The sequence below is a fragment of the Ascaphus truei genome, chromosome 7 (genome assembly GCF_040206685.1).
Source record: "Ascaphus truei isolate aAscTru1 chromosome 7, aAscTru1.hap1, whole genome shotgun sequence".
In the NCBI taxonomy this organism is placed as follows: Eukaryota; Metazoa; Chordata; class Amphibia; order Anura; family Ascaphidae; genus Ascaphus; species Ascaphus truei.
In genome coordinates, this window is record NC_134489.1 from 21,776,812 (window position 1) to 21,797,689 (window position 20,878).

Consider the following 20,878-nt stretch of genomic DNA (forward strand, 5'->3'; position numbering starts at 1 on the left):
ACAAAGCTCTATCCTGGATCTCCTCTTAACTCTCTCATCGTACGTTCAGTGTCTCTTCTGCTAACGCCTCCTCCTCCTCTATCGATCTCTCTGTGGGGTCTGTGGGGTACCCAAGGGCTCTGTCCTGTGACCTCTTCTCTTTTCCCTGTACACACTTTCTCTAGGTGACCAAATCACATCTCTTGGGTTTAAATATCACCTCTATGCTGACGACACACAAATTTACTTTTCAAACCCTGACCTTACACCAGCTGTACAGACCAAAGTTTCTGAATGTCTCTCTGCTATATCATCCTGGATGGCCCTCCGCTGACTTAAACATGACAAAAACAGAGCTCCTCATACTTCCTCCCAAACCTGGCTCTACTACCTCCTTCCACATTATTGTTGGAAGTACCATCATTCACCAATTAGCCCAAGCACTCTGCCTAGGGGTCACACTCGACTCCTCTCACATTCTCCTCTCACATTCAAAATGTCTCTAAAACCTGTCGCTTTTTCCTCCACAATATTACAGATACGCCCTTTCCTCTGTTGCTCGACTGCTAAAACACTGACTCAGGCCCTCATTCTCTCCCGTCTCGATTACTGTAACCTCCTGCTGTCCGGCCTTCCTGCCTCTCACCTGTCTCCCCTACAATTTATCCTAAACGCTGCTGCCAGAATCACTCTACTCTTTCCTAAATCTGTCTCAGGGTCTCCCCTGCTGAAATCCCTCTCCTGGCTTTCTGTCAAATCCCGCATCTCGCACTCAATTCTCCTCCTCACTTTTAAAGCTTTACACTCTTCTGCCCCTCCTTACATCTCAGCCCTAATGTCTCGCTATGCACCATCCCGACTTTTGCGTTCTGCTCAAGGATGTCTTCTCTCTACCCCCTTTGTATCTAAAGCCCTCTCCTGTCTTAAACTATTCTCACTGACTGCCCCACACCTCTGGAATGCCCTTCCCCTCAAAACCCGACTAGCACCCTCTCTATCCACCTTTAAGACCCACCTTAAGACACACTTGCTTAAAGAAGCATATGAGTAGCACCGTGGATATTACTAGACACATGATACTTAAAGCTTGGCCCCCTTCAAAAGCACTTGCCAAAATGCCCTCCTATTGTCTCTGTACGTTCCTCCTACATACCAATTAGATTGTAAGCTCCTCGGAGCAGGGACTCCTCTTCCTAAATGTTACGTTCATGTCTGAAGCACTTATTCCCATGACCCGTTATCTGTATTTGTTATTTATATGATTGTCACGTGTATTACTACTGTGAAGCGCTATGTACATTATTGGCACTATATAAATAAAGACATACAATACAATTAGTTATACTGTATACAGACATTGTATAACTATTTTCTGAAAACTTTGCAAAATATTCTCTGTGATCACATTCCCTATTTAAGAAGTTAGTGTTTTTTTATTTTATCATTACTACACCTGCGTTTACCCACAAGGATACAAGGATATTCAAATGATACAACATATTTGAGAGCTCCACTGTTACTTATTATACTCTCTGACACTTATGTCATTTTTAACTGCACAGCCAGAGAAGATTGACCTATTTTTCTGTGATTGTGGGGCAGTTACAGTAAATGAAGATAAAATATATTAATTACACTCCCTCTATCAATCTTTGAAACCACATTCAGATGGCTGTTGAGCTGTTTCAAAAGAACCAATTCTCATTGGTGTATCAGAAATACATGGTCCCAATCTCCTCAGAAGTTGTAGACCTGATTTTATCATACATGGAAGAGAAGGTATGTTCAGATTTTGACTGTGTGATATTCTATGCGTTGTCCTTAAATGTGTGTGTTTCCCATATATCACATTATAAAATGCACTCAAGAGAGGCAGGGGGAAGGACGGCGGTATGGATGGGCCTAAGTGGGGATGGGTACTGGAGGGTTGAAGGTGGTATGGGTCTAAGAGGGGGGAGGTATGGGTCTGTAAGGGGGAAGGAGCGAAGAAGATATGGGCCTGGGGACAACGTTTAAAGTTTGAGCCTGGGGTAAGGAGAGGAGGAGGTATGGGGGAGAGGAGGTTGTATGGGCTAGGGGGGGGAGGAGGTATGGGCTGGGGGTGAGGAGGTACAGGCCTGGGGGGGAAGGTCGGCTCGTGGAGGAGTGTTGGCCGGTGAAAGGGAGGCCCTTACAGGCCCCACAGGGCAGACTCTACACATTAGGATCGCCGGCATGGGGGCCAAAGTCACCACTGTGTATCCAGCAGCCTCAGGACATTGCACTGCTCCAGTCTGCAGGAGAGGAAAAGCAATATATAATTCTTAACTTAAAGGTAGGGTGTGTGGAACCTACAGCTCCACCCACAACATTGCTGCAGATTGAGTAGTGTAAGCAGCAGCAGCAGCAGCAGCAGCATCCCAATGATCAAGGTCAATCACAAAGATTCAATCGCGCCAACACATTCACCAAACCTAAATGAGGAAGTCGACTTGCGTGCAAGAGTACATAGTTGGCTATCTAGCTAAATGTCTGAGCTCATAAAGCTGCAACCAAACAAACTAACCTCCTACGGCTTGCAAAGGGAAAAGAGTAGACTTTAATAGCAATATAATTCTAACTGCTTCAAAATTGCTACTATTTTACAGCAGCTCACAAAGCAACAAGCCAACAATTCAGATCAGCTATGTGCAATAATCCAACAGGCCCCAAATGTCCTCGAGTGCTGCAACATGTGCCCAAGTAAGACCTGCCCAGCACATGTTGGTTCTCAAACCCGGGGATGAAGACACACTAAGGGGACAAAGTGATACAGTAGAAGAACTGGTTCCTTCATAAAGAGGGAACATAGATCATTTGTTAATTTATTAAGACATTCTAAATATATATGTGCAGGTAGGGTGCTCCCATTCAAAATCTGGCTATGGTGCTGGAAAGAATATGGGATAACAAAGCATCTATAGTCACCCCTGTACTGAAAATCAACTTTATTACATCAACATTTCTGTTCCCGATACATTGGTTTAATAAACTTAATATGCTGCACAGGAGTACCTATACATGCATTGTTATCTACTGTATATACAGTATATAGCAAAAAATATTTTACAATTCTCACAAGTTCACAATATAACACATTTGAAATAAGTGCTAATTACAAATGAACTAAAAATACGATAAGAGGTTTAAAGCTGTGCATCTGCAGAAAAATACAAAATCATAAAAAGAAATAGTCTTGAAAATGGTGAGAAGGAGATAGAGGGAGACAGACAGAGAAAGAGAAAAAGAGAAGCAAAGGAGACACAGCGAGAGAGACAGAGAGAGAGACACACACAGAAGGAGATAGCACTTTCTCAACGGCAGGGGAGTAATGCAAAAGCCTTAGGATGAGTATATAGTGCGGGCACATTTTTAATGGTTTGTTGGTGTATAGGTTAAAGTTGTAACACATGCTAGAGAAATGAGTTCTTGTGATTTTTTTTATAGGACTGTAATGAGCATTCTAAAATTTGTGCTAATATTTTCCGCTATTTGAATAAGCAAATGGCTACATGTAGCTCATATAAACACATATACATATTTAATTTTGTGGTAGTTGCTGTTTTTTCTTGTATAGCGCTGCTAGTTTTATTTAGCGCTTTACAGAAACATTTTTGCAGACACAGGTACCTGCCCCGTGGAGCTTACAATCTATGTTTTTTGTGCCTGAGGCACAGGGAGATAAAGTGACTTGCCCAAGGTCACAAGGAGCCGACCCTGGGTATTGAACCAGGTTCCCTGCTTAAATCTCAGTGCCAAAATCAGTGTTTTAACTCACTGAGCCGCTAATATTAATAGTAGTAATAATAGTAATACTGTAATAGTAATAGTAATAACTAATTTGAATGCTCATGTTAGACTTACCTCACAATATTACATTGGTAAAACAAAACATGTATTCCCAGGTTATTTTAATGCAATAATCTACTAATTAAGGTAATAATAAATAAATCTTATTAACTCAAATTTCATGCAGTGTTGAAGCTTATTGAATATTGCCCATACTCTTTAAATCTTGTGTCTGCTGTCTCCTCTCCAGAAATGTAAATCCTTCAAGTTGGCATTGGATGTTGGTTGTGGGACTGGGAGATACACTCGGTCCCTAGCTCCTCTTTTCCAGAAGGTGCTGGCAACAGACATCAGTGAATCTCAGATAAACGAGGCCAAAATATCTACTTCAGAGAAGAATGTGTTTTACCAGTGAGTCTTATACGACCATTTAAAACAGCTGTGTCTGTGAACCTCAATGCACTAATCATAACTCAAACAGAATGGGATGTTCGGTCGGGGCCAAACCACAGTGGGTGCTCTGCTACAGAACAACTGACCGCCAGGACACCTCGCCACATGACTTGTCGCCCGTTGCTTTAATCCCGATCCCCACTCTGATACCCGCTTCGATGCGGCTGCTGCTCACATCCCCGCTCAGTTGTCCTGCACAGCCGCCGCTCCAACTTTAAATGTCCGGCGCGCAGCGGCTGCGCAGGACATCTGAGCAGGGATCGGAGTGGACATCTGAGCAGGGATCGGAGTGGGCATCTGAGCAGGGATCGGAGTGGGCATTTGAGCAGGGATCAGAGTGGACATCTGAGCAGGGATCGGAGTGGACATCTGAGTAGGGATCGGAGTGGACATCTGAGCAGGGATTGGAGTGGACATCTGAGCAGGGATCGGAGTGGGCATCTGATGAGGGATCAGAGTGGACATCTGAGCAGGGATCGGAGTGGACATCTGAGCAGGGATCGGAGTGGACATCTGAGCAAGGATTGGAGCAGACATCTGAGATGGTACGGGACATCTGAGTGGCAGCCGCATCAGAGCGGAGATTGGGATCGTAGCGGCGACATGTGAAGTGGCGATGTGTCCTGGTGGTGAGTTGTTGTGGCGGTGGAGCCCCAGCAGTGGTTTGGTCATGACCAAACAACCTAGACCGTGACACAAATAACAAGGCCTTACTCACAGTTCCATTATTTACTTTACTGGTTTGTAAACTTAAATCGGTAAACAATTGTTTGCAGCTTTGAGAGCCCTCCTCCCTGGTTTTAAGCTCACTCATCTCAATTTTAAATGCCAGGTGTTGTTATGCATCTGTGAATGACCAGTCTATTAAGACAGTTCTCCCTCCATTGGAGAGGTTAGGAGAGCTTGTGCAGGTAATGTTAGGACTTGCAAAAGAGGGGATACCGTTGCGTGGTTTGCAAGCTTATAATACTTTGGCCAAAGAATTTAACTCAATGACCCTCACTTATGAAAAAGTTAATGTTAAAAAGTATTTAACTATATAATTTGTCATATTGGATGTAGCACAGGGGCTTTTTGTTTTTTCTTACTTTACTGGTTGCCCCTCTCTTCTATCTATAGGTTGGCCCCAGCTGAGCAGCTACCACTGGAAGATGCCTCCGTGGACCTTGTGAATGCAGGTCTTGCTGCTCACTGGTTCACTATAGATAAGTTTCTGCAGGAAGCAGTTCGGGTTCTGAAGCCCAATGGCTGCCTGGCTGTGCATGCTTTCTACCCAGCCGGCAATATAGAATACGAAGAATTCTCAGAGACACTGACAGCGCTCGTTAAGGAGGTATGAGGTGCTTCTAATGATCATGGGCTCCTGCTTCTGCAGGGGGCCTCACTTCTTGTAATACAGTACCTTCTAATGAATCAAAATTAATCTCGTCAACGCTGTATTTCATACATGAGCTTGTAAATCTCTCTGGTCTCTTCAGGTATTTTGACACTTTAAATTAAGGTTGGAAACTGACCGGGCCTTGAACCCTAAAAGTGCTTCAATAGAAAGCCTGTGTTGGTCTGATGAGAACAACAGGGAGCTGGTTAATTGTGGCTGCAGACAATTAACCAGCTCCACCTGGCTCATCAGACAGGTAGAAAAGCCTCCTGCTTGAACTGCAGGGGATGGCTCTAGCACATGGAAGGTATTTGCTAACAGAGAGGGATTCCAGGGAAGTAGCACATCTATTCCAGAACACAGTGGTCACTGGAACTCTCTAGAGTGTGTCCACCACGGGCACCAACCCGGACCCGCACTGAGGGAAAGAGGCCCTGATAACAGGTACCTCTTTGTCTTTGGGTCAGAGGCTGGTAAGAGGCCTAGCCTCCCTGCCCTGCAGATGGGGACTGGGAGAGTGGGTTAGCCCTCACAAATGGATAGGCTGTTTGTTTATTTGTATGCTGCCTTAAAGCTGTATTGTTTGAAGATATGAGCTAAATAAAAGCCAATGTTTATTTCCCAAATATATGTCTCCCCTGTCATACCTCTGCACTAGTCTCCTACAGAAACATTAATTAAAATAAAGTGCCTACAATTCTTCTTCAGGCCAATTGAATCATAATGTATCATGTTCATAGCACGCACACCTTGTGAATTAATGATCTCCTTCAGCTTTCTGTTCATGAAAAATAATCATTCAATCTTTGCCAGTAGAATAAGAATCAGCATGTGCAAAAAATCAGACTTAGCATGCTATCGAAACCTTAATTCTCATTATCTTCAAAAGGGTTATCACCCATAATAGTACCCGTCATTCCCACAAGTATTGTAGCAGTTGCATTAATTCATAATTTCAATACCATATAGCAGGGGTGCGCAAACTGGGAGATTTTCCAGGGGGGTGGGGGGGCGTGGCGGCTACAGAGGTCCAGCTCTCTCCCCGAAGGTATTTAAATGAAATGCCGGGGGACCGTGTGAAGCCTCTGTAAATTCCCTTACCTTGGCTTCCAGCAACGTGGCGTCAAATGATGCCGTGGGATCACATGGCGTCATTTGACGCCGGAGCCAAAAAAGTGGGGGGCGCGAGAGCGTGCAGGGGGAAAAGTTTGCGCACCCCTGCCTTATAGCACTATCGAGCAGCACTCATACTGACTGTCATGATCAAGTTTGCTTTTCTATGCACACTGAGTTTTGGAGTATCTTACTGGTGACTGAACTGGCCATTCCAACTTTTGCAGGTCTGGGACATCCTTTTCAAGTATGTTGATAAAACAACTGAACATATGCTATGCCAGTACAAAGGGATATTCAAGGCAGTACCATTAACAGACAAGCAGAGGTAAGAACATGGTAACAGTTTCACATACTGTGTGTCAAGACCCAGGAAGAGTATGTTGCCGCACAGCCAACCTTCAGCGTAAGGTTAATAGACAAAGTGACATTTCCACTCTTAGATATTTCATGTGCTATGCTGTTCTTTAGCATCAGTCGAATACCTCCACCCAACAACATTTACCGTATCTAGGACCTAAAACAAGATGCTGAGTAGCTAATCCTGTTGTATAATTGAGACTTCAAATCGCGAAACTTTTTAGTTAAATCCTAATTTTTTTTTTAAATGTGAGGAATGGGCAGAGTGCAAAAGCAACGTTTTGAGATACAATGAGCCCTTTCTCAGGCATAACTGAAACAGCCTACATCGAAATGGCTTGGGGTTTAGCCCAAAACGTTGCTTTTGTTGTCTGCACTATCCTCAAGAATAGAAATAAATTATGATTTTACTGAAAAGTAACGAGTGACTGAGATGTCAATTATACAACAAGAATTACGGCTTCGCTGTCATTCCTTCTACAAATATCTTCAAATAACTGTGCACAGTTGGGGTCGACTTGGTTCTGCCTGAGGCTACTAACAAGCATGGTGGTTGTAATGAGACATGTCAAATTTCTTTTTAGATCTACAAAGCACTAGTTAAAGCAGAGGTTGGGGGGGTGGGGCACGCGCGTGACGTTACGTGGATGCACGCAAGCTATAAAAGCTCTGTGCACTCCGCCAAAATATTAAGTATAACCCCTGATCGCGCACTGATCTGTTCCGCGGGACACTGCAGAGGCCGGGGGAACCAGTGGGGATGGCTAACAAGAGAACCCTGAAGCCGGGAACACCCGATCTCACCCGCTTCAGCCGCGGCAGTCAGCAGTGGCTGAAAAGAAAAAAACACAGATGGCGCCGCTGAGCTGAAGGCGAGGGAGTGCGCACTCATAAAGGTAAATAAAGAAGGAGAGAGGCAAGCTGCGGGACCTGAGGGGGATACATTTTTTATCCCCATTTGTTTCCTACAGCCATTAAAGTCTTTAGTTCACAACTTTCACATGAGAGAGAGAGATACGATATCGGAAATGACTAGCCAAGTTCCACTGAAGTTAGTATCCCTGAATGTTAAAGGTCGTAACAGCAATGGTAAACGTAGACTGGCCCTAAAAGAATTCAGGAACTTGAAAGCAGGTATTGTTCTCTTGCAAAAGACGCATTTTGATACTCAGGAACCCATAAACACTTTCAGCGGGACATACCTTATAGCATTCTACTCTTCTTTTAGTAGCAAATAAAGAGGGCTTGCGATACTGATTAAATGGGACATTCCGTTCCAGGTATTGGAGGTTAAGAGAGATCAAGGGGGGAGGTTCCTAGTGGTTCACAGGCTTCTTTCAAGCCAACATATCACGTTAGTGTATATATACTGCACCGACACACTTTATTCGAGCAAATACCCGGTATGTACCTGGCAGATACCTGGAATGCGCCGCTCCTCACCTCTGACAAGCCTCGTTGCATTTGCCTTCCCAGCCTGGGTTCATGCCTGGCTGATGGGCGGCTGATCTGTTAAATGATAATGATTAGGATTTAATAGGCTGCAATGCTTCGCGTGTCTACCAGATGGCATAAATTCATGAATTGTAATGCAGTATATATATATGTACTGTGCAGTATTGCAGCCAGCGGGAATAAAATGCTTCAATCCCTGCCGGAAAATAACTCAATGCACTCGGGCAGAAAACAGTCACAAACCTCAATACACCCGGGTATACCCGAATTCGTGGGACTAGCCGAGCTCGAATAAAGTGTGTCGCCAGTGTACGCACCCAACGAGGGACAAATTGATTTTTTAAGGGAATCACTGGAATCCATGGAAGCTAGCCAAGAGCAACGGCTGATATTGGGAGGTGATATTAATATGGTACCAGACCCGGATGTGGATAAGTCCTCCCACTCAGATCAAGCACCCTCTGCTATGACATACAATTTAGCCAAGACATTTAGACTGCTACTTAAAGAATACGGTTTATGGGATGCTTGGTGTAGTTCACATAAAGGACAGAGGAATTACTCCTTTTATTCACCCCCACATGTTTCCTACTCCAGAATTGACAATATATTTGTATCCCTCGGGTCTCCTGGAGGTATTGATCCACTCAGATATAGGGCCTACCATGTGTTCAGGCCACGCCCTGGTGGCAATTCTGTTCGATCCCCCTTTTGCTAGGACTCAATCATTCCATTGGAGGATGTACGACTCATTACTAAATTACCCAGAGATTAGCGCACAAATTGGAGACTCCCTCAAAAATTATTTCCATATGAACAATGGCTCTGTAGAATCAACATCAACACTATGGGAGGCACATAAGGCCACGATCAGAGGAAAGCTCATCTCAATAGCATCACACAAAGAACAAAAATAGAAAAAAAAAAATTACAGAAAAGATTGTAAAATTAGAACAATCACATAAAAAAAATCCATCGAGAAAGATTTATAAAATCCTGACCAAGGCAAGGGAGGATCTTAAGAGGGTGCCATTAGAGGATGTAGAGAAAGCCCTTAAGCGGACCAAACAAACGTATTATGATAAGGGAGATAAGGCAGACAGTTTATTGGCTAATAAATTTAGAGGGATCAGGTTGAGAGCATAAGTCCCTGCTATTAGGTTAAAAGGGTGAGAAGTGACTTATAACCTGTTAAAGATGGCAGAGGAGTTTGCTACATTTTATACGGATCTCCATGATCTCATCAATTCAACTCCGAATGCTAAAGTCCCGGACCTGACACAGATTGAGGCCTACCTTAGAGATTGTAACCTCCCAAAACTACCGGAGGAAAAAGGTACTGCCGCCCTCCTGAAGAGAGGTTATTAGAAGGGTTAAAAATGTACAATTGATGGAAAGACTCACCTAATTTTTTTAATCACACCACAAGGAAGTTTGATAGAGTCTGGGATCCCTGGGATGTTGGATAGGGGTAAGGCCCCAATAGGTTAGAGCAGAGGTGGGCAACCTATTTTTCAATGTAGCCACAGGTGTGGCAAATGAGAAGTGAAAATCGCCACACCATGTAAAAATGGAGAAATTAGGTTGCTCAATTGAACATTTAAAACACACACTGATTTTCTGCTTCCCTCACCTCAGCACTATCACCTGCTGCTGCTTCCCTCACCTCAGCACTATCACCTGCTGCTGCTTCACTCAGAAGTGTATGTACAGAGCTCCCAGGCATTTGGTAAGGAATCAGCTTTATTCTTTCTTTATTTGTTTTTTTTTGGTGTGGATCTGTGGGGGAGTATACTGTGAGTATACTGGGAGTTTTATAGAGGGGTTGGGGTGTATTTTCAGGTTTGAAAACCGTTTTTTGTTTTCACCCAGGGGCTGCAGTGTTTTAACCCAGCATAGCTGCAGTTTGGCTGGCTGGAAAACTGCAGTCTCACCCCTCTTCTCCTCCCTCACTACTGGATTGTTTTACTGATTGTTTAACTTCCAATTTCACCTTTTTCTTAAGCCTGATTCCTCTTTCTCACTTGCTATTAAGAGCTCTGTGTCTTTTCTATAAAGACTTGTAAAATTGTGGTGTTTGCTTATTACAACAGAGAGAGAGTAACTAATAAGGGGAAAAGATTTAAAACTGCAGCAGGTTTCTAAAAGCTGCTTTTTCTCCTTGCATAGAGATATCTTAATTGATTCTTAAAGGGACAGTTCCTCTCAATACCTCTCTCCCTAAGCAATACCCTCCCCTGACTTAGAGGCTTATTTGTTATCATGCCTGGAAAGGGGAATAGGACAAGTGCAGCAAAGGGGGCCATGCCTGGATACCGAACACCAAAAACTGTGGCCCCTAGGAGCAACACTCTTAGTCACAGCCCTAGGCCTGGTACTTCCAGTGCCCTGGCCACGCCTCCCCCAGCTCCTGTTAGCAGCATAACCCCTGCGGCCACAGTTTCAACATGGGTGCAGGTGGCGGTTGCAGGTGTTGACCCCGACAACAACAATGCTGGGGCCATGCCCTGTCTGAGCAGGAAGCTTGGGGTGAGGTGCCCAATGTCACCTGGCCTGAACATGGAGATCTATGTGAGGGCTGTGGCTGATGTGGTGGGTCCCTCTGCTGTGGTGGCGGCCAGCAAGATGTATGGGAGGGGCATTTTCTTCCTCCGTACGCTGGCTGCCACACACACCCTGGTGCAGAAAGGCATCAGTGTAGGGGGGAAATACATCCCTATAGAACCCATGGAGGGGTTAGGCACAAAGGTCATTCTTTCAAATGTGCCCCCCTTCATCCCAGATAGCCTCATGCGGCCGCACCTGCAAGCCCTGGGAGACATTAAGTCCCCCATAATTAAATTATCTTTGGGCTGCAGAGATAGGGCGCTGAGGCATGTACTCTCATTTAGGCGGCAGGTACAACTGCTGCTGCCGGGGAGCACTGAATCTGTGGAGGGTTTGTTTAGGGTGCCCTACGAGGGCATAGCATACACTGTGTTTTATGGCACGGAGGGGGTTAGATGTTATCTGTGCAAGGAGCTGGGGCACACTCGTAGGAGTTGCCTCAAAGGGAACAGAGGACCCATCCCAACTCCTGTACCCGCCCCTCCCTCTGCCAGGACACCCGGTACCGCTGTGCCCACCACAGCGGGGCACTCAAGGGCCCAGGTCCCTCCTGAGACCGCAGGAGATGTCGCTGTCCCATCCGGAACAGTGACTTCTGCACCTCTTCCTGGAGAGCGGAAGGAGAGGGGGTCGCCCTGGAGCGGCCAGCCTCTGTTATCGCTGTCTCCCCCCAGGAGCAAACACCCTGTGCCGCTGCGCCCACCGCAGCGGAACCCTCGGGTGCCCAGGCCCCCGCTGGGACCACAGGAGATGTCGCTGCCCCATCTCGGACAGTGACGTCTACACCTCTCCCCCAAAGAAAGAGGGAGAGGGAAAAGCCCTCGAAGGCTCAGGCCCCCTCTGGGACCGCAGAAGATGTCACTGCCCCATCTCAAACAGTGACATCTGAACCTCTCCCCAAAGAACAGAGGGAGAAGGAAAAGATCTCGAGGGCCCAGATCCCCCCTGGGACCACAGAAGATGTCACTGTCGCAACTCAAACAGTGACATCTGAACCTCTCCTCCCAAAAAAGAGGGGAAAGAACAAAGTCACCCCACAACAGTCACCCTCTGTCGCTGTCCCCCCCCAAGAACCCCCTAACCCCATTATAAGCACCGTACAGGGTGAAGGGGAGCGGGAGGAAACTCCTGCTATGGAGACAGCGGCACCCTCTCCTGGGAAATCATTCCCCAGGAAGAGCAAATCTAAAACCAATAAGAGGGTGATTGAGGAGGTTGAGGAGGGTGAACCATATTACGTTTACCCTCTGAAGTCTCGGAAGCGGAAAGAAAAATCAGTTCCACACAAGGTGGTCCTGTCCGGCCCACTGGTTGGGATTAACCAGTGTAAGCCGGATCCCACAAATGTACAGCCCCCCCCCACTCGAATTTCTGGAAGGAATGCAGATGGAGGTACCCGGCGCCTCTGGGGACGTTGGGGAGCCTCCCAACGCCCCTCTCGGTTGGAGAGCGTCCCCCGGAGAATTGTGCTTCGGTGAATTTGACATGCTGAATGCACCTATCTTCAGAGCCAGCCAAGATCCCCCTCCGGCTGTACCGCCTTCGGGTGACGCACATAGGGATAAAAAGCCCCGGTTTTCGTCACCAGAGGAAGGAGATGGGTTAGGGCTGACCCCCGTGGATGAGGGTTTGGAGGGTGTTTTGGTGAGCACTTCAGATTACATCTGGGAGTTGTCTGACCTGAACCCTCTTGGTGCAGAGTTTTGGGCAGGCACTTTGTTGGGAGTGAACGCTGGGAAAGACCCTCCCTATGAAGCCCTTGCTAATGAGTGCCCCCCCCCATGGTTGGTGAGAGCCCTCCCGTGACGGTGACGCTGCTACCTGCAGCACCCTCGGCCGCATATTGGCACTTCAACATTACGTTGTTGGAGGACAAGGGGTTTGCGACGACGGTCCGAGACTTTTGGATGGCCTGGAGAGGTTGCAGGTCAGACTTTGCCACGTTAGAGCAGTGGTGGGACGTGGGCAAGGTTCATCTGCACCTCGTGTGTCAGGAGTACACAAAAGGTGCCAGCGGGTGGCGCGATGCTGAGATCGAGGCCCTCAGGGAGGAGGTGCTCGATCTCGAGAAGCGGCTGTCTGTGGCAGGAGACCAATACCTGCAGAGTATGTACGTGGAGAGGAAGTCCACTCTCCGGGACTTGGAAGATCGGAGAGCTCGGGGGGGCGTATGTGCGATCCCGCATCAACTTCCTTCGAGAGATGGATCGTGGGTCGCGCCTCTTCTACGCACTGGAGAAAAAGAGGGGAAACCGTAGACATATCACATGCCTGTTGGCAGAGGACGGTACCCCTCTGACTGACCCGGAGAGCATCCGGGACAGAACCCGGAGATTCTATGTAGATCTTTTCTCTCCGGAGTCCATCCAGCCAGATAAATGCAGGGTCTTATGGGAGGGGCTTCCCACGGTCGGTGGGGATGGAAGGGAGCGGCTTGAGTTACCTTTGACTCTGGCCGAGCTCTCTGAAGCCCTCAGTCTCATGTCCCGCGGAAAAGCGCCGGGGCTAGACGGGCTGACTGTGGAGTTCTTCCGGTTTTTCTGGGAGATGCTGGGACCTGATTTCACCGAGGTCCTAGCTGAAGCCCTTGAGATCGGTGAGATGCCACTTTCGTGTCGGTGGGCAATACTGTCTTTGCTGCCGAAGGGGGATCTCCGTCAGATCTCTAATTGGCGACCGGTCTCACTGCTCAGCACGGACTATAAGATCGTAGCCAAAGCGCTTTCGCTGAGGCTCAAGTCCGTGCTGGCAGAGGTGATTCACCCCAACCAGTCCTATACTGTCCCGGGTCGGAGCATTCATGACAACATTTTTCTGGTCCGGGACCTGATGCACTACGCGCAGAGGACTGGTCTATCACTCGCCTTCCTGTCTCTAGATCAGGAGAAGGCATTTGACAGAGTGGATCACCGTTACCTTATGCAGACTCTGCGTGCGTTTGGCTTCGGCCCACAATTTGTGGGCTTTCTCCAGATGCTGTACGCCTCTGCAGAGTGTCTGGTGAAGATCAACTGGTCCCTGATGGCACCTTTTGTGTTTGGTCGGGGAGTACGTCAAGGGTGCCCCCTGTCTGGGCAACTGTACGCGCTGGCCATTGAGCCCTTCCGCTGCCTACTGAGGAGGAGGCTCACCGGGCTGGTGCTGTGGGAGCCCGACATGCGAGTAGTCCTGTCGGCTTATGCCGATGACGTGCTTCTCGTGGCCCAGGACCTAGATGATCTAGAGCGGGCACAAGCATGCCAAGAGGTCTACACCGCGGCCTCTTCTGCTCGGATCGACTGGTCCAAGTGCTCCGGCATATTGGTGGGTCCCTTACAGGTGGACTCTTTGCCCCCCACGTTTCGGAATGGCTCGTGGGAGAGCGATACTCTCAAGTATCTGGGAGTCTACCTGTCTGCTGCGGAGGACCCGGCCCCAGAAAACTTCAGTGATCTTGAAGAACGGGTCATTGCTCGTCTGGGGTCATGGGTGTATCTGTCGAGAATGCTTTCCCTTAGGGGAAGGACCCAGGTGATTAATCAGCTGGTGGCCAGTCAGCTTTGGCACCGGCTGATAGCCATGGGTCTGCCCCCCGAATTTATCAACAAGATCCAGAGGAGATTGATGGAGTTTCTCTGTATGGGGTAGCATTGGGTCTCTGCGGGAGTTGCGTGTCTCCCTTTGGAGGAGGGTGGACAGGGAGTGGTGTGTGTCCGCTCCCAGTTACACACTTTCCACCTCCAGTACCTGCAGAGATACCTATTCGCAGATCCGTCTCCGCAGTGGTGCCAGCTGGCGACCTTTTTCTTTCGCCAGCTGCGCAATATGAGGTATGACCGGCAACTTTTTTTCATCAGGGTTTAGGTAGAAACCTCTCGGTGCTGCCGGCATACTACCGGGACATACTGAAGGCCTGGAAACTGGTCTCCGCGACCAGGAAGGAACAGGCGGTGGGGGTTGATTTCCTCGCTGAGCCCCTGCTGTATAATCCGGCAGTGGAGGCTCGGATGTTGGATTCACCCTCTATTTTCCGCCGGCTAATCCTGGCGCAGGTGACCAGAGTCGGGGATCTCCTGGACTATGAGCGGCGGGACTGGGAATGAGCAGAGGAGCTCGCGCCCCGTATGGGTCTGCTTACTGCCCGCGTCCCTCGTCGTTTGATCCAGGAGATTAAAGATGCCAACCACCCCGACTCACGCACCTTCATCGAGGGGATATTGCAGACTGGAGAGCCTTGTCAACCTTTCAATCCTAGCTCTCCAGATCTTTGCGTGGAACCCAAACCACGACAACCCCCTCGGGCTCCTCTTTCCCCCAACCTCAGCAGGTTGGGGGATATGTCCCCGGCATGTTTTTGCGGCATGCCGAGGAAAGTCCTGTATTCTCTGGTGCTCCATATAGTGCACTACCTCGCCCTTGTCACCCGCCCAGATACCATCTGGAGGCGGGTATTTTTTGGGAATGAGGGCGAGAGACCCCGGTGGAGAGAGCTCTATTCAGCTTTGGTTCCCCGTCCCGCCGAAGATTTGAATTGGAGGGTCCTCCACGGTGCACTGAGCACAGGAGAGTATTTGGCACACTTCACGGACTCCCCCGCCGCCTGTCCCTTCTGTGGCGAGCGGGAGTCCGTAATCCACATTTATCTGAGCTGCGCCAGACTGCAGCCCCTCTTATCCACCTTGAGGAGCCTTCTTCTGCAGTTCTGGCTGGGTTTTTCCCCTCATCATTTTATTTTTGGGTGCCCAGTGTCCCGCGACAATAAGCCTAGGGATCTCCTAGTCAACCTGCTCCTGGCAGTGGCTAAGGTATCCATTTACAAGACCAGGAAGCAGCGTTTGGAGAGGGGGGTCCCAACGAACATCGTGGCAGTATTCCGGGCGCTGGTGCACTCCCGTATTCGGGCAGAGTTCACATACGCCGAGTCCGCTGGGACGGTTTCGGAGTTTGCCTCCCAGTGGGCGTTAGGCGGGGTGCTCTGCTCGGTATCCCCCATCATGGGTTCTTTTGAGTTAACCCTTCTTTTTTAAGTGCACTTTTTACAGTGCACTTGTTGGTTCCCTTATATATTTGTTTGACTGGTTTTTCTTTGTTCTACTTGGCAACAAGTAGAATTGCTGTTCAACTGAATTGGCCGGTTTCGCCGGCCAATCAGTATTAAACCAGATCAAAATAGGCTGCTTCACTCAGAAGTGTATGTACAGAGCTCCCAGGCATTTGGTAAGGAATCAGCTTTATTCTTTCTTTATTTGTTTTTTTTGCTGTGGATCTGTGGGGGAGTATACTGTGAGTATACTGGGAGTTTTATAGAGGGTTTGGGGTGTATTTTCAGGTTTGAAAACCGTTTTTTGTTTTCACCCAGGGGCTGCAGTGTTTTAACCCAGCATAGCTGCAGTTTGGCTGGCTGGAAAACTGCAGTCTCACCCCTCTTCTCCTCCCTCACTACTGGATTGTTTTACTGATTGTTTAACTTCCAATTTCACCTTTTTCTTAAGCCTGATTCCTCTTTTCTCACTTGCTATTAAGAGCTCTGTGTCTTTTCTATAAAGACTTGTAAAATTGTGGTGTTTGCTTATTACAACAGAGAGAGAGTAACTAATAAGGGGAAAAGATTTAAAACTGCAGCAGGTTTCTAAAAGCTGCTTTTTCTCCTTGCAGAGAGATATCTTAATTGATTCTTAAAGGGACAGTTCCTCTCAATACCTCTCTCCCTAAGCAATACCCTCCCCTGACTTAGAGGCTTATTTGTTATCATGCATGGAAAGGGGAATAGGACAAGTGTGGCAACGGGGGCCACGCCTGGATACCGAACACCAAAAACTGTGGCCCCTAGGAGCAACACTCTTAGTCACAGCCCTAGGCCTGGTACTTCCAGTGCCCTGGCCACGCCTCCCCCAGCTCCTGTTAGCAGCATAACCCCTGCGGCCACAGTTTCAACATGGGCGCAGGTGGCAGTTGCAGGCGTTGACCCCGGCAACAACAATGCTGGGGCACGCCCTGTCTGAGCAGGAAGTTTGGGGTGAGGTGCCCAATGTCACCTGGCCTGAACATGGAGATCTATGTGAGGGCTGTGGCTGATGTGGTGGGTCCCTCTGCTGTGGTGGCGGCCAGCAAGATGTATGGGAGGGGCATTTTCTTCCTCCGTACGCTGGCTGCCACACACACCCTGGTGCAGAAAGGCATCAGTGTAGGGGGGAAATACATCCCTATAGAACCCATGGAGGGGTTAGGCACAAAGGTCATTCTTTCAAATGTGCCCCCCTTCATCCCAGATAGCCTCATGCGGCCGCACCTGCAAGCCCTGGGAGACATTAAGTCCCCCATAATTAAATTATCTTTGGGCTGCAGAGATAGGGCGCTGAGGCATGTACTCTCATTTAGGCGGCAGGTACAACTGCTGCTGCCGGGGAGCACTGAATCTGTGGAGGGTTCGTTTAGGGTGCCCTACGAGGGCATAGCATACAGTACCGACAAAGTTTATTGCAGCAAATGCCGCCGGTTCACCGGGATTTACTCCGGCTGGTGCTGAGGAAAGTCAGCACATCAGCCGCATCCAGCCGCGTCCCCTCCGTTCCCCCCCCCCCTCCAATCCGCGCGCAATTTACATACCTTCCCGACCCCCTAGCTGCGCCTGCTGTGCCCCTCTGCTTCCCCGCTCCCCCGCTTACCTCACTTCAAACATTCAGGGGAGTCGGGGAAGCCGGGGAAGCCGGGGAAGCCGGGCGCTCACGTAACTGTGACGTCACCGACGTCACGCGAACGAGCCGCTTTGCAACGCTACTCCACTCTGCCGCCACGCATCCTGCCGTGCGGTTTTTGCTTCAATAAACTTTGTCGGTGCTGTACACTGTGTTTTATGGCACGGAGGGGGTTAGATGTTATCTGTGCAAGGAGCTAGGGCACACTCGTAGGAGTTGCCTCAAAGGGAACAGAGGACCCATCCCAACTCCTGTACCCGCCCCTCCCTCTGCCAGGACACCCGGTACCGCTGTGCCCACCACAGCGGGGCCCTCAAGGGACCAGGTCCCTCCTGAGACCGCAGGAGATGTCGCTGTCCCATCCGGAACAGTGACTTCTGCACCTCTCCCTGGAGAGTGGAGGGAAGGAGAGGGGGTCGCCCTGGAGCAGCCAGCCTCTGTTATTGCTGTCTCCCCCCAGGAGGAAACACCCTGTGCCGCTGCGCCCACCGCAGCGGAGCACTCGGGGACCCAGGCCCCCGCTGGGACCACAGGAGATATCGCTGCCCCATCTCGGACAGTGACGTCTACACCTCTCCCCCAAAGAAAGAAGGAGAAGAAAAAGCCCTCGAGGGCCCAGGCCCCCCCTGGCACCGCAGAAGATGTCACTGTCCCATCTCAAACAGTGACATCTGAACCTCTCCCCAAAGAACAGAGGGAGAAGGAAAAGATCTCGAGGGCCCAGGTCCCCCCTGGGACCACAGAAGATGTCACTGCCCCATCTCAAACAGTGACATCTGAACCTCTCCCCAAAGAACAGAGGGAGAAGGAAATAGTCACCCCACAACAGTCACCCTCTGTCGCTGTCCCCCCCCAATAATCCCTAACCCCATTGTAAGCACCGTACAAGGTGAAGGGGAGCGAGAGGAAGCTCCTGCTAGGGAGACGGCGGCACCCTCTCCTGGGAAATCAGTCCCCAGGAAGTGCAATTTTAAAAATAATTAGAGGGTGATTGAGGAGGTCGAGGAGGGTGAACCGTATTACGTTTACCCTCTGAAGTCTCTGAAGCGGAACGTAAAATCAGTTCCGCACAAGGTGGTCCTGTCCGACCCACTGGTTGGGATTAACCAGTGTACGCCGGATCCCACAAATGTACAGCACCCCCCCCTCGAATTTCTGGAAGGAATGCAGCTGGAGGTACCCGGCGCCTCTGGGGACGTTGGGGAGCCTCCCAACGCCCCTCTCGGTTGGAGAGCGTCCCCCGGAGAATTGTGCTTCGGTGAATTTGCCATGCCGAACGCACCTATCTTCGGAGCCAGCCAAGATCCCCTTCCGGCTGTACCGCCTTCGGGTGACGCATATAGGGATAAAAGACCCCAGTTTTCGTCACCAGAGGAAGGAGCTGGGTTAGGGCTGACCCCCGTGGGTGGGGGTTTGGAGGGGGTTTTGGTGAGCACTTCCGATTACATCTGGGAGTTGTCTGACCTGAACCCTCTTAGTGCGGAGTTTTGGGCGGGCACTTCATTGGGAGTGAATGCTGGGATAGACCCTCCCTTTGAGGTCCTTGCTAGTGAGTTCCCTCCCACGGTTGGTGAGGGCCCTCCCGCGGATGGTGGGGGCCCTCCAGCGGATGGTGAGTGCCCTCCCGCGGTTGGTGAGTGCCCTCCCGCGGGTGATGCGAACACCCGTGGCATGTGTGCTTCTGTGGCCCCCAAGGACTCTCGGGAGACCACTGCCTCTGCCATGTCGCCACCAGCTGCCCCTGAACATCCTGACTTGGGGATGGAGGTGGAGAGCACAGTGGACCCCCTCGTGGAAACACCGAGGAGGGGATCCAATCTAGGGCTGAGAGAGGCCCCCGCAGAGAAGGACGGGGGCCGTGAATTCTCCAGCCAAGAGGAGCCTGGGGAGTTGGGGCTCAGAGGGGAGTCCTCTGGCACCATGGAGTCGGTGGACTCCTCGATCCCCATTATCCCTGCCCGGGAGCTAGATAGTTTCCTGGATGATACCCTCTGTAGACACGGACATACGAAGGTGCAGTTGGCCCTTGAGAGGTGGAAGGATGCTTCGGTCATTCTCCACTCTCTCAGAGTATATATCAAGGCTAACCACAAGGCCAAACTTTCCGGGACTATCGAACATGCTCGGGTCCTAAAGTTTAACAAAGTGTTGCGAGAGCACGTAAAGGCTTCTCGGGGTATAGTACCCTGAGCGTCTATGGGAAGCAAGACTCTTGATTACCAATGGCTTTGAGTATCGGTACGCTAAACGTAAATGGATGTAAGGACGGGTTTCGCAGGTTCCAGGTACTCTCCTTTTTACAAAAGGGAAAGTTTTCTGTGAGTTTCCTGCAGGAAACCCATACCACTCCAGAGGCTGAAGCCAGCTGGCGTCTGGAGTGGCGAGGCAAGGTCTTTTTCAGCCACCTCACTTCGACATCTTGTGGGGTGGTGACCCTGTTCTCCGAATCCTTTCAACCTGAGCTGCTGCTTGCCAAAGCTGTTGTTCCAGGTCGCCTGTTGCATATCAGGGTCCGACACGAGGACTACACGTTTAATTTCCTGAACGTGTATGCTCCTGCCACCGGACCCCTGAGAAGGCAGTTCTTCGTCAGAATGTCTGAATACCTGGAGACAGTCGACGCGGACGAATACGTGGTGCTCGGGGGTGATTTTAACTGTACCCTCGAGGCTCGGAAAGACCGGAATGGTCCGGAGCCACACCCGTGTTCTGCGTCGGCCTTGCGGGAGGTCATCACCCGCTACTCCTTGGTAGAAGTCTGGCGAGAACAACATCCTGAGGCATCCACTGAGTTCACCCATGTTAGGGTGTTTAGGGGTGAACGGATGTCCTGGTCCCGGATCGACAGGCTGTATATTTCCAGCCACAGCCTGTCGCGAGCCCAGTCCAGTGCCATTAGGCTGGCGCCGTTTTCGGACCACAATTGTGCGTCCGTGACGGTGACGCTGCTACCTGCAGCACCCTCGGCCGCATATTGGCACTTCAACATTACGTTGTTGGAGGACAAGGGGTTTGCGACGACGGTCCGAGACTTTTGGATGGCCTGGAGAGG

General features: G+C 49.7%; 1 protein-coding gene across 1 annotated transcript in view; it reads left to right on the forward strand.

The window, feature by feature from the left end:
- The first annotated feature begins 1,647 nt into the window (after positions 1 to 1,647).
- The window catches only part of LOC142498791 (putative methyltransferase DDB_G0268948), a 44,183-nt gene continuing 24,952 nt past the window's right edge, over positions 1,648 to 20,878 (forward strand). The window contains exons 1-4 of the mRNA XM_075607242.1: positions 1,648 to 1,758; positions 4,037 to 4,197; positions 5,359 to 5,572; positions 6,958 to 7,058. Of these exons, the coding sequence (XP_075463357.1) occupies positions 1,648 to 1,758; positions 4,037 to 4,197; positions 5,359 to 5,572; positions 6,958 to 7,058 (587 nt within the window). The remainder of the gene's footprint in view (positions 1,759 to 4,036; positions 4,198 to 5,358; positions 5,573 to 6,957; positions 7,059 to 20,878) is intronic.